This window comes from Gobio gobio (genome assembly GCF_949357685.1).
Source record: "Gobio gobio genome assembly, chromosome: 10".
Lineage (NCBI taxonomy): Eukaryota > Metazoa > Chordata > Actinopteri > Cypriniformes > Gobionidae > Gobio > Gobio gobio.
This window is the reverse complement of record NC_137116.1, coordinates 7,901,852-7,913,524: the sequence shown is the minus strand read 5'-3', so window position 1 is coordinate 7,913,524 and position 11,673 is coordinate 7,901,852. Positions and strand designations below refer to the sequence as shown.

At 35.4% G+C, this 11,673-nt stretch overlaps 1 protein-coding gene across 5 annotated transcripts in view; it reads right to left on the bottom strand.

The window, feature by feature from the left end:
• Positions 1–3,115: 3,115 nt before the first annotated feature.
• fgf17 (fibroblast growth factor 17) overlaps positions 3,116–11,673 on the bottom strand; it is a 9,356-nt gene continuing 798 nt past the window's right edge. Inside the window, exons 2-6 of one of the 5 annotated variants that reach the window (XR_013817311.1) lie at positions 11,574–11,610; positions 10,928–11,108; positions 8,618–8,724; positions 5,026–5,414; positions 3,116–3,632 (exon numbers count right to left, since the gene is read on the bottom strand). Coding sequence is in view for 3 of the 5 variants with exons in the window: in XM_079827049.1 (XP_079683175.1) it covers positions 5,124–5,414; positions 8,618–8,724; positions 10,928–11,108; positions 11,574–11,610 (616 nt within the window). In the remaining 2 variants the exon portion in view is untranslated. Of the gene's footprint in view, positions 3,633–4,390; positions 5,415–8,617; positions 8,725–10,927; positions 11,109–11,573; positions 11,611–11,673 lie in introns of those variants that run through there. The other 4 variants (XR_013817312.1, XM_079827049.1, XM_079827050.1 and 1 more) reach the window with 4 other exon arrangements.

The following is an 11,673-nucleotide window of genomic DNA, read 5'->3' as shown; positions in this document are numbered from 1 at the left end:
ATGTCGTTCGACACCTGTAAGACCTCCGTTCATATTCGGAACACAAATGAAGATATTTTAGTTGAAAGCTGATGGCTGAGAAAGGCTTCAGATAGGCCTTCATTGGCATCCAGTACATTTACACTCCCAAGACCCATAAAAGGCACTTAAAACGTTGTTACAAAGTCCATCTCACCACAGCGACTCTACAATAATTTTACGATGCGACGACAATAGTTGTTGTGCGAAAAAAAAATCAAAATAACACCTTTATCCAACTTGTTCTTGTCTTCCTCTTCCGTGTGTGCCTCCACGACGCATGCGCAAGAATATGACGCAGATCCAGCGTTCTGACACATGACCCAGAAGCGATTTGTTTACAAGCAGAGGAAGACGCGCGTGTCTAAGCTGTTGAATTCTACATTGATCATGCTTTAGGTCTCGGCGTAGTTCTCAAAATGGGGTCAAAGTGTGCATTTCATGGATTCCCGAATCCCGAATGCGTCGTGGAGGCACACACGGAAGACAAGAACAAGTTGGATAAAGGTGTTATTTTGATTTTTTTTTGCGCACAAAAACTATTGTCGTCGCATCGTAAAATTATTGTAGAGCCACTGTGGTGAGATGGACTTTGTAACGACGTTTTAAGTGCCTTTTATGGGTCTTGGGAGTGTAAATGTACTGAATGCCAATGGAGGCCTATCTGAAGCCTTTCTCAGCCATCAACTTTCAACTAAAATATCTTCATTTGTGTTCCGAAGATGAACGGAGGTCTTATGGGTGTCGAACGACATGAGGGTGAGTAATTAATGACAGAATTTAAATTTTTGGGTGAACTAACCCTTTAAGTCATCAGATTTACCTAATAGACCTGCCAATCTCTGTGTAAAAATAAAATAATGATGCTGCCGTCTTTCTGAAGCCATTTTTACACCCCTGTGAAAATTGTCATTCTGACCCCTTCTACAAAATATTGAATTACTCAGTAAATATTCAGGTAACACTTTAGAATAATGGTCATTAGTTAACATTAGTTAATGTATTAACTAACATGAACTAACCATGAGCAGTACATTTGTTATTGTATTTGTTCATCTTTGTTAACGTTAGTTAATATAAATACAGCTGATCATGGTTTGTTCATGTTACTTCACAGTGCATTAACTAATGTTAACAAGATTTTAATAATGCATTAGTAAATGTTGAAATTAGCATTAACAAAGATTAATAAACGCTTTATACATGCAGTTCATTATTAGTTAATGTTAACTAATGTAGTTAACTAATGTTAACTAATGACCATTATTCTAAAGTGTTACCAATATACATACATTACATTCAATATTTTGTCTTTTTTCTTCATTTATGTTCGTCTTTCTTCAGAAACAAAATTGACAAAATCAAAAATTTGAGCCTGGAAAGTTTCTGAATTTGGTTGATTTTGACACAGAATAATCCAAATGTGTGTGTATGAGAGCCTTTTATACACACACTTAACTGCAGATACTGAAAGGACATACACTGTGTGGTACAGTACAAATATTTTGAGTGTCCCTTATTCTGTCCCTTATTTTCCTGTAAAGAACCACGCTTGTCCCTTATTTTATTTTCTAGAAGTTGCCAACCCTAATGGGAACCCTGACTGGTCTGCGGCTCTGCAGCCCCATACGCGACAAACTGTGATGCACTGTGTTTTCTGACACCTTTCTATCAGAACCAGCATTAACTTCCTGAGCAATTTGAGCTACAGTAGCTTGTCTGTTTGATCGGACCCCACGGGACAGCCTTTACTCCCCACGTGCATCAATGAGCCTTGGTTAATGCTCATGACACTGTTGCCGGTTCACCACTGATCCTTCCTTGGAGCACTTTTGATAGATACTGACCACTGCAGACCGTGGAACACCCCACAAGAGCTGCAGTTTTGGAGATGCTCTGACCAAGTCGTCTAGCCATCGCAATTTGACCCTTGTCAAACTCGCTCAAATCCTCACGCCTGCCCATTTTTCCTGCTTCTATCAGCTTTGAGGACAAAATGTTCACTTGCTGCCTAATATATCCCACCCACTAACAGGTGCCGTGATGAAGAGATAATCAGTGTTATACACTTCACCGGTCATAATGTTATGCCTGATTGGTGTTATGCCTATAGGCCTATAACTTTTTAAACTTTATATATATATATATATATATATATATATATATATATATATATATATATATATATATATATATATATATATATATATATATATATATATATATATATATATATATATATATATATATATATATATATATATATACTAAATTCTAAAACATGATAAGATGCTTTCCTGACACAGAGAGAGGAATGCTATTGCTAAATAAACAACATTTATATGTAATGCTCATGTCTGCTTTTGTTGCCAAATCCATTACCCTGGTTAATCTTACAATTATATTGGTCTTTTCAGTGGATCAGTTGGCTTCAGAACTGATATCTGCTCTCAGCAGCTGCTCTGGTGATTATATAGGCTAAACATTAAAGCTTATGAATATGACGAGCCTGATGAAATTAAGTATGTTGATCTCGTATAGATGTGTGCTATTAGCAGCATCTGCTAGAATCACTAGCAGTGAAGGACAGCGGATATTGTCAGTGCTGTTAGTAACTGATGATATGTAATCTGGATGACGTAATCAGATTCCAAAAATGAAGAATTTGCTATTAGATTGCATTACATTTTTAAATAATCGTAATCAGACTACAGTTAGCCTACTTTTTATCAATTGCATGATATTATTCTCACAATGGCAGTAAATTATTCACAATCCATTGATTCTCCCTACTACTTTTATATTTTAAATGTTCCTCCCTAAAAACCCCTCTGTTTATAACCGTTCAGAAGCTCTTTTATTTGGTAAATTTCCTACAGTAAATATGTCAAAAATGTATTATTATTTTTAGTAATATGCCTCAGATTCCAGATGTTCAAATAGTTGTATCCCAAATATTGTCCTATCCTAACAAACCACGTCAATGGAAAGCTTATTTATTAATCTTTCAGATGATATTTAAATCTCAATTTAAAAAGAAATGATCCTTTTGACTGGTTTTGTGGTCCAGGGTCACATTAAAAAAAGCAATTGATTTATATGAAAAAGTGAATCATTGTATTTTATTGACAAAATAGAGTTTGTCTTGAATATTTTTTGATTATATCAGATGACATTTTAAGCTGTCATATGGTCTCACTTCTATTATTTAGGGGTAAATCAGGAAAAAAAGTATACACTGTATTAATGAAACAAAACCACATAATTGTACTAGACATGTGGGAAATTAATGTGGGAAAAAAATAAATACTCCAAACCCCAAGTGGCAAATGCAGGATTACATAGACATGATCATAGTGCAAAAAGATTGCTCTATGTGGGAAAAGATATAGCAACTAAATTTGCTGCAGTGTTGCTTTCAGAGCAATATATGTTTTCTTATAGTATTTAACAGCACTTTCACTGCTCAGATAATGCAGAATGAACAAGAAAATAACATGTCAAAATCACCCAAATAAAGACAGTACGTCATGACGTTTATTTAAAGGAAAACTCCAAATTAAAAAATAAATATTTTTTAAAAGTTTTACTGTTTTCGAATCCATTCAGCCGATCTCCGGGTCTGGCGGTAGCACTTTTAGCATAGCTTAGCATAGATCATTGAATCTGATTAGACCGTTAGCATCGCACTCAAAAAATGACCAAAGAGTTTCAATATTTTTCCTATTTAAAACTTGACTCTTCTGTAGTTACATCGGAAACTGAAAAGTTGTGATTTTCTAGGCTGATATGGCAGGAATAATAGTCTCATTCCTGCGAAATAATAAAGGAACTTTGCTGCCATACCATGAGTGCAGCGGCGCATTGATATTACGCAGTGCTGAAAATAGACTAACTTCCGTCAACATAACCAACGGGCTGGGGACTATTTTCAAATCGCAACTTTTCATTTTCCATCAGTCTTAGTACACGATGTAACTACAGAAGAGTCAAGTTTTAAATAGGAAAAATATTGAAACTCTTTGGTCATTTTTTGAGCGAGATGCTAACGGTCTAATCAGATTCAATGATATATGCTAAGCTATGCTAAAAGTGCTACCGCCAGACCCGGAGATCGGCTGAATGGATTCGAAAACAGTAAAATTTAACTCTAAAAAGTCTTTACTTTAAGAGCACACACACTTATGTAATAAACTCTAAGTGCAGAGTCTGACGCAACAACACCACAGGGTGAACATCAGGTGTGCACGATATAGACCTACTTTGCATAATCTTTCACAGTCCCTGAGCTCTGCAGTGGCAGTAGCAGGACTGCAGGTGGCAGCAGAGAATATATATTCAAATATAATTTATTCCTTTTCAGCATCATTACTCCAGTCTTCGGTGTCACATGATCCTTCAGAAATTATTCTAATATGATGATGTGTGCTCAACAAACATTTATGATTATTATCAGTGTTGAAAACAGTTGTGCTGCTTCATATTTCTGTCTGAATTCTTCAGGATTCTTTGATGAATGGAAAGTTCAAAATGACAGATGTTTAAAAATGTATTCTATTATAGCTAGTTATATAAAATAGGAATCTTTTGGAACATTATAAATGTCTTTACTGTCACTTTTTAAGAAAATCGATTGAATGCATCAATAAAAAGTATTGATTTCTTTCTTACCGCGCAAACTTTTTAACGATTTGTGCTTCTTCTTCTCATTTGTTGCTAAAAGTACAGGGACAGTTGATGAGAATCAGTTGGAGACTCATATTTATTTTTCTTTCTATTTCAGACACATGAGGTAATGCAAAACATCTTCGGTTGAAACTGATATTTCATTTTACACTTACATTCCCCTTAAAGGGAAATGGCTCTTTTATTGTGTTTAATACTGAGCATATTGTCTAAATGCTCACACAACACACATACAAATACCACCTTAATTAAATATATACATTCTCTTTTACTATCTTACCATATTTACAAGTCACCCCTTTACAATGAGCATCCATTCACTGTTCAAGTCCGTTAAGTACGAAAAGATATAAAAATAAAGCTGCCTCTTCTTAGTATTAACAGGAAAGTAGTCCGCTGAGTTTGTGGAAGTGTTGGTGTTAGGAAGCGGAGTGAGGTTTTCTGTTGCGTTTAGCCCGTCGGGTCGGTGGGAAGCTGATGAACTCGAAGTGTTTGGGTTGGTCCGAATTCGGGAAGGGAAGAGGACCTTTGTGGAGGCGCTTGATGAAGTGAACTTCCCGCTGGTTCTCCCTGGTTTTGGAAGCCTTGATGGGCCGGCCCTTTCTGCTGAAGGCCACATACCAGCCTTCATATTTAGCGTTCTGGAAAGCGGTGTAGTTGTTCTCCAGAACGATCTCTGTGAAGATGCAGTCCCGTCCCCTGCCGTTAGGCTGTGAGAAAGAGAGAGAAAGTCACAGGTTATTTCACAGAACTTCAAAAAATTGAAATCTATGGCATATTGCAGTATTTATTATAATTGATTCATCCATGCACATCATTATTTTTATATTAAGCAACCTGTCACTCACATGAGATCCACCAATAACAAACCACAGCCATCCAATCAATTCCCCACGGACAAAATCAAGCCCCGCCCTACATTTGTTCTTGTTCGAGAAGCCGTTTATATTGAGCATTCTACAAGACGCTTCTACGAATATGTGTGAATTTGTGATTGATTTGATTTGAGACGTGTTCTCTGGAGTGACCAATCACGCTTCTCTGTCTGGCAATCCGATGGACGAGTCTGGGTTAAGGGGTTGCCAGGAGAACGGTACTTGCCTGACTGCATTGTACCAAGTGTAAAGTTTGGTGGAGGTGGATTATGGTGTGGGGTTGTTTTTCAGAGGTTGGGCTTGGCCCCTTAGTTCCAGAGAAAGGAACTCTTAATGCTTCAGCATACCAAGATATTTTGGACAATTTCATGCTCCCAACTTTGTGGGAACAGTTTGGGGATGGCCCTGTTCCAACATGACTGCGCACCGGTGCACAAAGCAAGGTCCATAAAGACATGAATGAGCAAGTTTGGTGAGGTGGAACTTGACTAGCCTGCACAGAGTCCCGACCTCAACCCGATAGAACACCTTTGGGATGAATTAGAGCCGGGACTGCGAGCCAGGCCTTCTCGTCCCTCTTGTATCTTTTTGAGGTGTATATTTTTACACCTTGATCAGTTAGAGCTACAGGCTTTGTTGTCTTACAAAATAACCGATATGACAGAGGTCTTCCCTTGAGAAAAAGAAGCACACTTGGCACACTTTTAAAAAGCATACTTATTATGTAAATAATATGCTTCAAGAGAATAGACTTAAGTGCGAACTGAACTTTTTGGACACTTAACTGCATGTTACTAGCAATTAACTGAAAATATATTACACTGTAAGAAATAAAAATGTAATATGTACTGGTAATGCCAGGATATTCTCCTGTAATTCTACAGAAATTTCCATTAGCACTAAAACACAACACAATAGAATGCGTAATTCAAAATACAGGTAAAACACCTGAAAAAAAAAAAACAATTCGGAAAATTCCTTCACTATTATACAGTAAATTGGGCCCAATTTTTACTGACATTTTATGTTGTTTTTTTGTAATTTATATGTAATTCGGACTCAAGTACCTCGTTATATGTAATTTCATAATTACTTCTATTGTCTTTGAAATATGGTTAAAATTACTGCTGAATGTACTGACAAAAATTATGGTAAACTATGTCATATATCATGTCATATTTAAATATATTTGTAATTGTAATTACACATTTGTAATCATGAAGTTTCAATTTAGTACATTTAAAATATGAACTTTAAATAACACACTACAGTTTGAATTCTAATCAAGTATAATCAACTTTAAAATAAGTACACTTCTTTAGAGCATGACAAAGGATTATTAAAACTTGAAAGAAAAGTTTCATTTCCCAAATTGAAAAGCTTCCCATACCCGCATACAGTGGTCTAAATACACAATTTTGGTGTCATTTTACAGGAAGCCCGTTGAAGTTTGATAAACCACTGCTAAAAGTGATAAACATTTAAGTATATGTTGTCTGAGCTGTAATAACTTTTTTTGGGTTATAAATTCACTTTTGAATAAATCTTGCTTACATGATCCAGACGAAAATCTTTTTTCCAGTATTTGCTGCCATCTAGTGGAGACAGCCCAAACTGTCTGCAGGGTGCTAAAGCACACATGGCAAATACACTTTTAAAAACGAATTTATAAACAAAAAAATCCAAAAACACCTCTTGTATGGGGGGGTTATTACAGCTCAGACAACATATACTTACATGTTTATCATTTATAGCAGTATTTTATGTAACTTCAAAGGGTTTCCTGTAAAATGACACCAACATTTTGTATTTAGACCACTGTATTTGGGTATGGGAAGCTTTTTAATTTGGGAAGGCCAAATCCAGGCGGAAATGGTCCCAGAGTAATTCAGTGTAAATACGTTACTTTGTGTAAAACAAATGCCAAAGTGATGCATGTCAGAAAGTAGAGACTCTAAGCTTTCAAATGGTACCACATATGATGTCAGAGCTCCTCCACAGACATTTAAAATTTAAAGTATATACTTGATGATGTCGTTCCGGACCCTGTATAGGGTCTGCACAGGTTAGGTGGTTAAAGTGGGTTAAGAAACATCTGTAAGTACAGATTTTTTTGTGTTAAATATATACGTTTATGTACATTCAAGGACACTTACTTTTCACACGGGTTGGTCTTAATACTGACATCTATGGATGAATACGAAGTTTATGTTTATTATCTCAGTTAAACTGCATGTCACTGCTGTTCATGGAGAAAAAAACTAGAACATCTTTTATTATTTAAATGACAGACTTTGTTTCATAATTCCAAATTTCCTTAAGGAATTGAAAGTGCTTGGATCTTACGTAAGCCAGTGCGAACACTCATTGTTTGTGCCCTCGTCTCTCAACACAGCTCAGGGCCGCCCCAATGCTCTCACTGTCTCCATCTAATTGTCCCAACACTTTGTCTCATAGCAAATCCATAGCGCTGAAGACTTTTTTCCACTTTCGTGATGGAAGAAGTGGCTTGACATCTGACTAAACGCTTCCTCTACATGCCTGGCAGTTGGATTCAGGCAAACACACGCTGATTTTTGATACTGTTCTCACTGTCTATAGCTGTAGATCTACATGTCCTGCTCTGCTTCACCCATCCCGACGTTCACAGTATGAAAAAGAGTAACTTTGGCATTTTGATTACTATTTTATCTTTTGCAGGAAACAATCAAATAAGTCGAGGGTGGGCAGATAAGGACAAATTTGTATTTTAAATATTCTTTTATTTCCTAAATGATATCTGGCCTATAGGAAAATCTTCACACTTTTGGCCACTACTGTATATTCGAGTGAAACGGCTTCGCAAACAAGAACAAATGTAGGGCGGGCTTGATTTTATCCATGGGGAATTGATTGGATGATTGCGGTTTTCTATTGGCCAATCTCATGCTTTAAGTCATGCAACCTAATTATCAGTCCAAAATACGCTTGCCCCAACAAAAATCAAACATGCTTTCCGGGGAAATCTCCAAGCAGGATAGGATGGATAGGATACATACCTTGCCCACCAGTTTCCCTCTGCGGTTCATACAGAGGTATCTGCCACTCTCTGCTCCTCTGATCCGAACTCGGCTTCCGAAGGTGTCCGTCTCCACATAAAGTCTGGCTGTAATGCAGCACAAGTGTTTTACCAAACAAAATACTGGAGCCTTGAATAGATCCAGCCAGTTATCAATATCATACACAACTATACCAAAATCATAATGAAAACATACCAAATTTAGCGCAATATTCAAGTAATTCTACCTGACCTAAAGTCCTGTTACACTGATATAATATGGCAAGCCGTTTGAACCTTTATTCATTCCCAGAATATGAATTATTGATATAAACAATTAAATTTTCACTAGTTAAAATGATAACTCTTGATATCAGGAATTAGATTTCTACTAGTAACGATGGCAATTTTTGATATCAAGAATTAAATTAGTAAAAACTATAATTCTTGATATCTGTGAATGCATTTTTTCACTAGTTAAAATTCACCATAGGCTGCCATTCAAATTCAATTGTTAATATCAAGAATTGATTTCTTACTAGTTGAAAATCCAATTTCAAATATCAGAAATACCATAAAAATCATATTTTTTTAAATCAATAATTACTTTGTTACTAGTAAAAAAAAATATTCTTGATATCTGTAAATGTATTTCAACATGTTGCATGTGTTATTTCTGATATCTGCAAATATATTTCGGATATCAATAATTAGGAGAGTAATTTCAGTTATCTAAAACGGCTTTCTTACTAGTAACAATCACATTCATTATATCAGAAATTAACATTGTCACTAGTGACAATCTCATTATTGATTTCAAAAATGAACATTTTAATAGTAGCAATTCTATTGTTGATATCAAGAACAGACAAGTAACAAAGTGATAGCATTTCAAATATTATGATTTTTGTAAGAATTGAAATGTAATTCTGATATGTGAAACTGGAATTTCAACTAGTAGAAATCAATTATTGATATCAACAATTGAATTTGAATGGCAGCTATCAGATATACAGATATCAAGAAATATAGTTTTACTAGTTTAAATAAAAAAAAATTATATTAAGAATTTGTATTTCTCCGAGCGATGATGTCATTGTTGAAATCAATAATTCATATCCTGGGAATGAATAAAAGTCAAAACGGCTTGCCATAGAAATCATAATTTTTAATATCAATTATTACTAGTAAAAAAATGTATTCCTGATATCAAGAACTCAATTGTCACTAGTTTAAATGTTAATTCTTGATATCTGTAAATGTATTGTTGCACTAGTAACAAAGTGATATCAAAAATTATGATTTTTACTAGTAAGAATTGTATTTCTGATGTGAAATTGGAATTTCAACTAGTAAGAAATCAATTCTTGATATCAACAATTGAATTTGAATGGCAGTCTATGGTGACATTTAACTAGTGAAAATATAATAATCAAGAATTATAGTTTTTACTAGTTGAAATTGAATTCTTGATATCAAGAATTCGTATTTCTGCGAGTGATGGCGTCATTGTTGATATCAAAAAATTTTATTAGTGGAAATGTAATTCCTGATATCAAAAATTATGATTCTTACTAGCAGAAATCTAATTCCCGATATCAAAAATAAGCATTTTAACCAGTGCAAATGTAATTGTTGATAGCAAAAATTCATATCCTGGGAATTAATAAAGGTTAAAACAGCTTGCCATATTTCAAATATCAGACATAACAAATGTAACATCAAGAAATTAACATTTTAATTAAGAATTTAAAATTGTATCTACTGAAAATGTAATTGTTGATAGCAAGAATGAATGTCCTGGGATTGAATAAAGGTTAAAATGGCTTGCCATAGATTAAGTCCTGTTACATTTAGATGTTGCCAAATGAGAATTTGATTTGCGTCGTTTATTATTATTTATTTATGTTAAGAAAGAAAGAAAGAAAGAAAGAAAGAAAGAAAGAAAGAAAGAAAGAAAGAAAGAAAGAAAGAAAGAAAGAAATCACGAATGTGCAATGTGTCAAAATGTTTAAGATTTCAAGAGTATTTATAATTTAGTTAGGCTATATATGCATAGTGCAATATCATGAAGTTTCTTTCAGGATGACTCGTCACAAGTCGAATCAGTCTCATTTCCCCTTGCTGTTTAAAGCAAATTAACACATCCTAATCAACACAAAGGGGAAACGATTAAGCAAAGAAATGCCTTTTGAACTATATCAGCAAGTCCCCTTTCAGCCAATAAACCAATCATGCGCGAAAACAGCCCTATCTGCACCGAAACCCACCGTGAGTGAATTACTGTGGTGTGAATGAGTGCGCGACTCACCGAAAGTGTTTCCGTCCTCGGCGGTGGCGCTCACCCTCCGGCCCTGGATCTGCACGTGTCGGCCGCTGGTTCGGCTGTACAGCTGGTAGACTCGAACCTGCCGCCGGCTCAGCTGGTCCGTCAGTGAGCCCTGTTCCCTCACATACTGCTTAAAATTAGGAGAAGGGTGATTCTTCTCCCCCTTTTCGGTGCAAAGGGAAAATAAGATCACATATATCTCTCTCTATGTTGCTGGAATAGAAAAACCTTGCTCGTTTTTGTGAATACCCACAAGAGCACTAATCTAACTCTAGGTCTATATAACCGAATCAATAGATTCAGATGTGATTTAGGCTCATCTACTCCAGCTAGGGGCCCACTAGAGGGCCTCAGCAAACTTAAAACGAGTTACAATAAAGTAATCGATGCTGATAAAACGTGAAAACTTCGTTTAATATGCCCCACAAGAACATACAGGCAGTTATTAAAACGTTTGATCGATTTTGAAGCTTGCCTATACAAGTATCAAAGTCAAAAAGGATGATAACCATTACTAAACTTAAACTGAATGCAATTATCACATGCATGCTATTGAAATGAAACAACAACGCTTATTAGGCCACCATAAAAACGAACACAAACATAATAAAATGTCATAAATATTTACCTGCGCGTGACACCACACCACGAAGAAGTGAAAAGAGCTACAAGGCAAAACAAAAGTGAGAAAAGCATTATAATGCATTATATAACGAAACAAATAATAA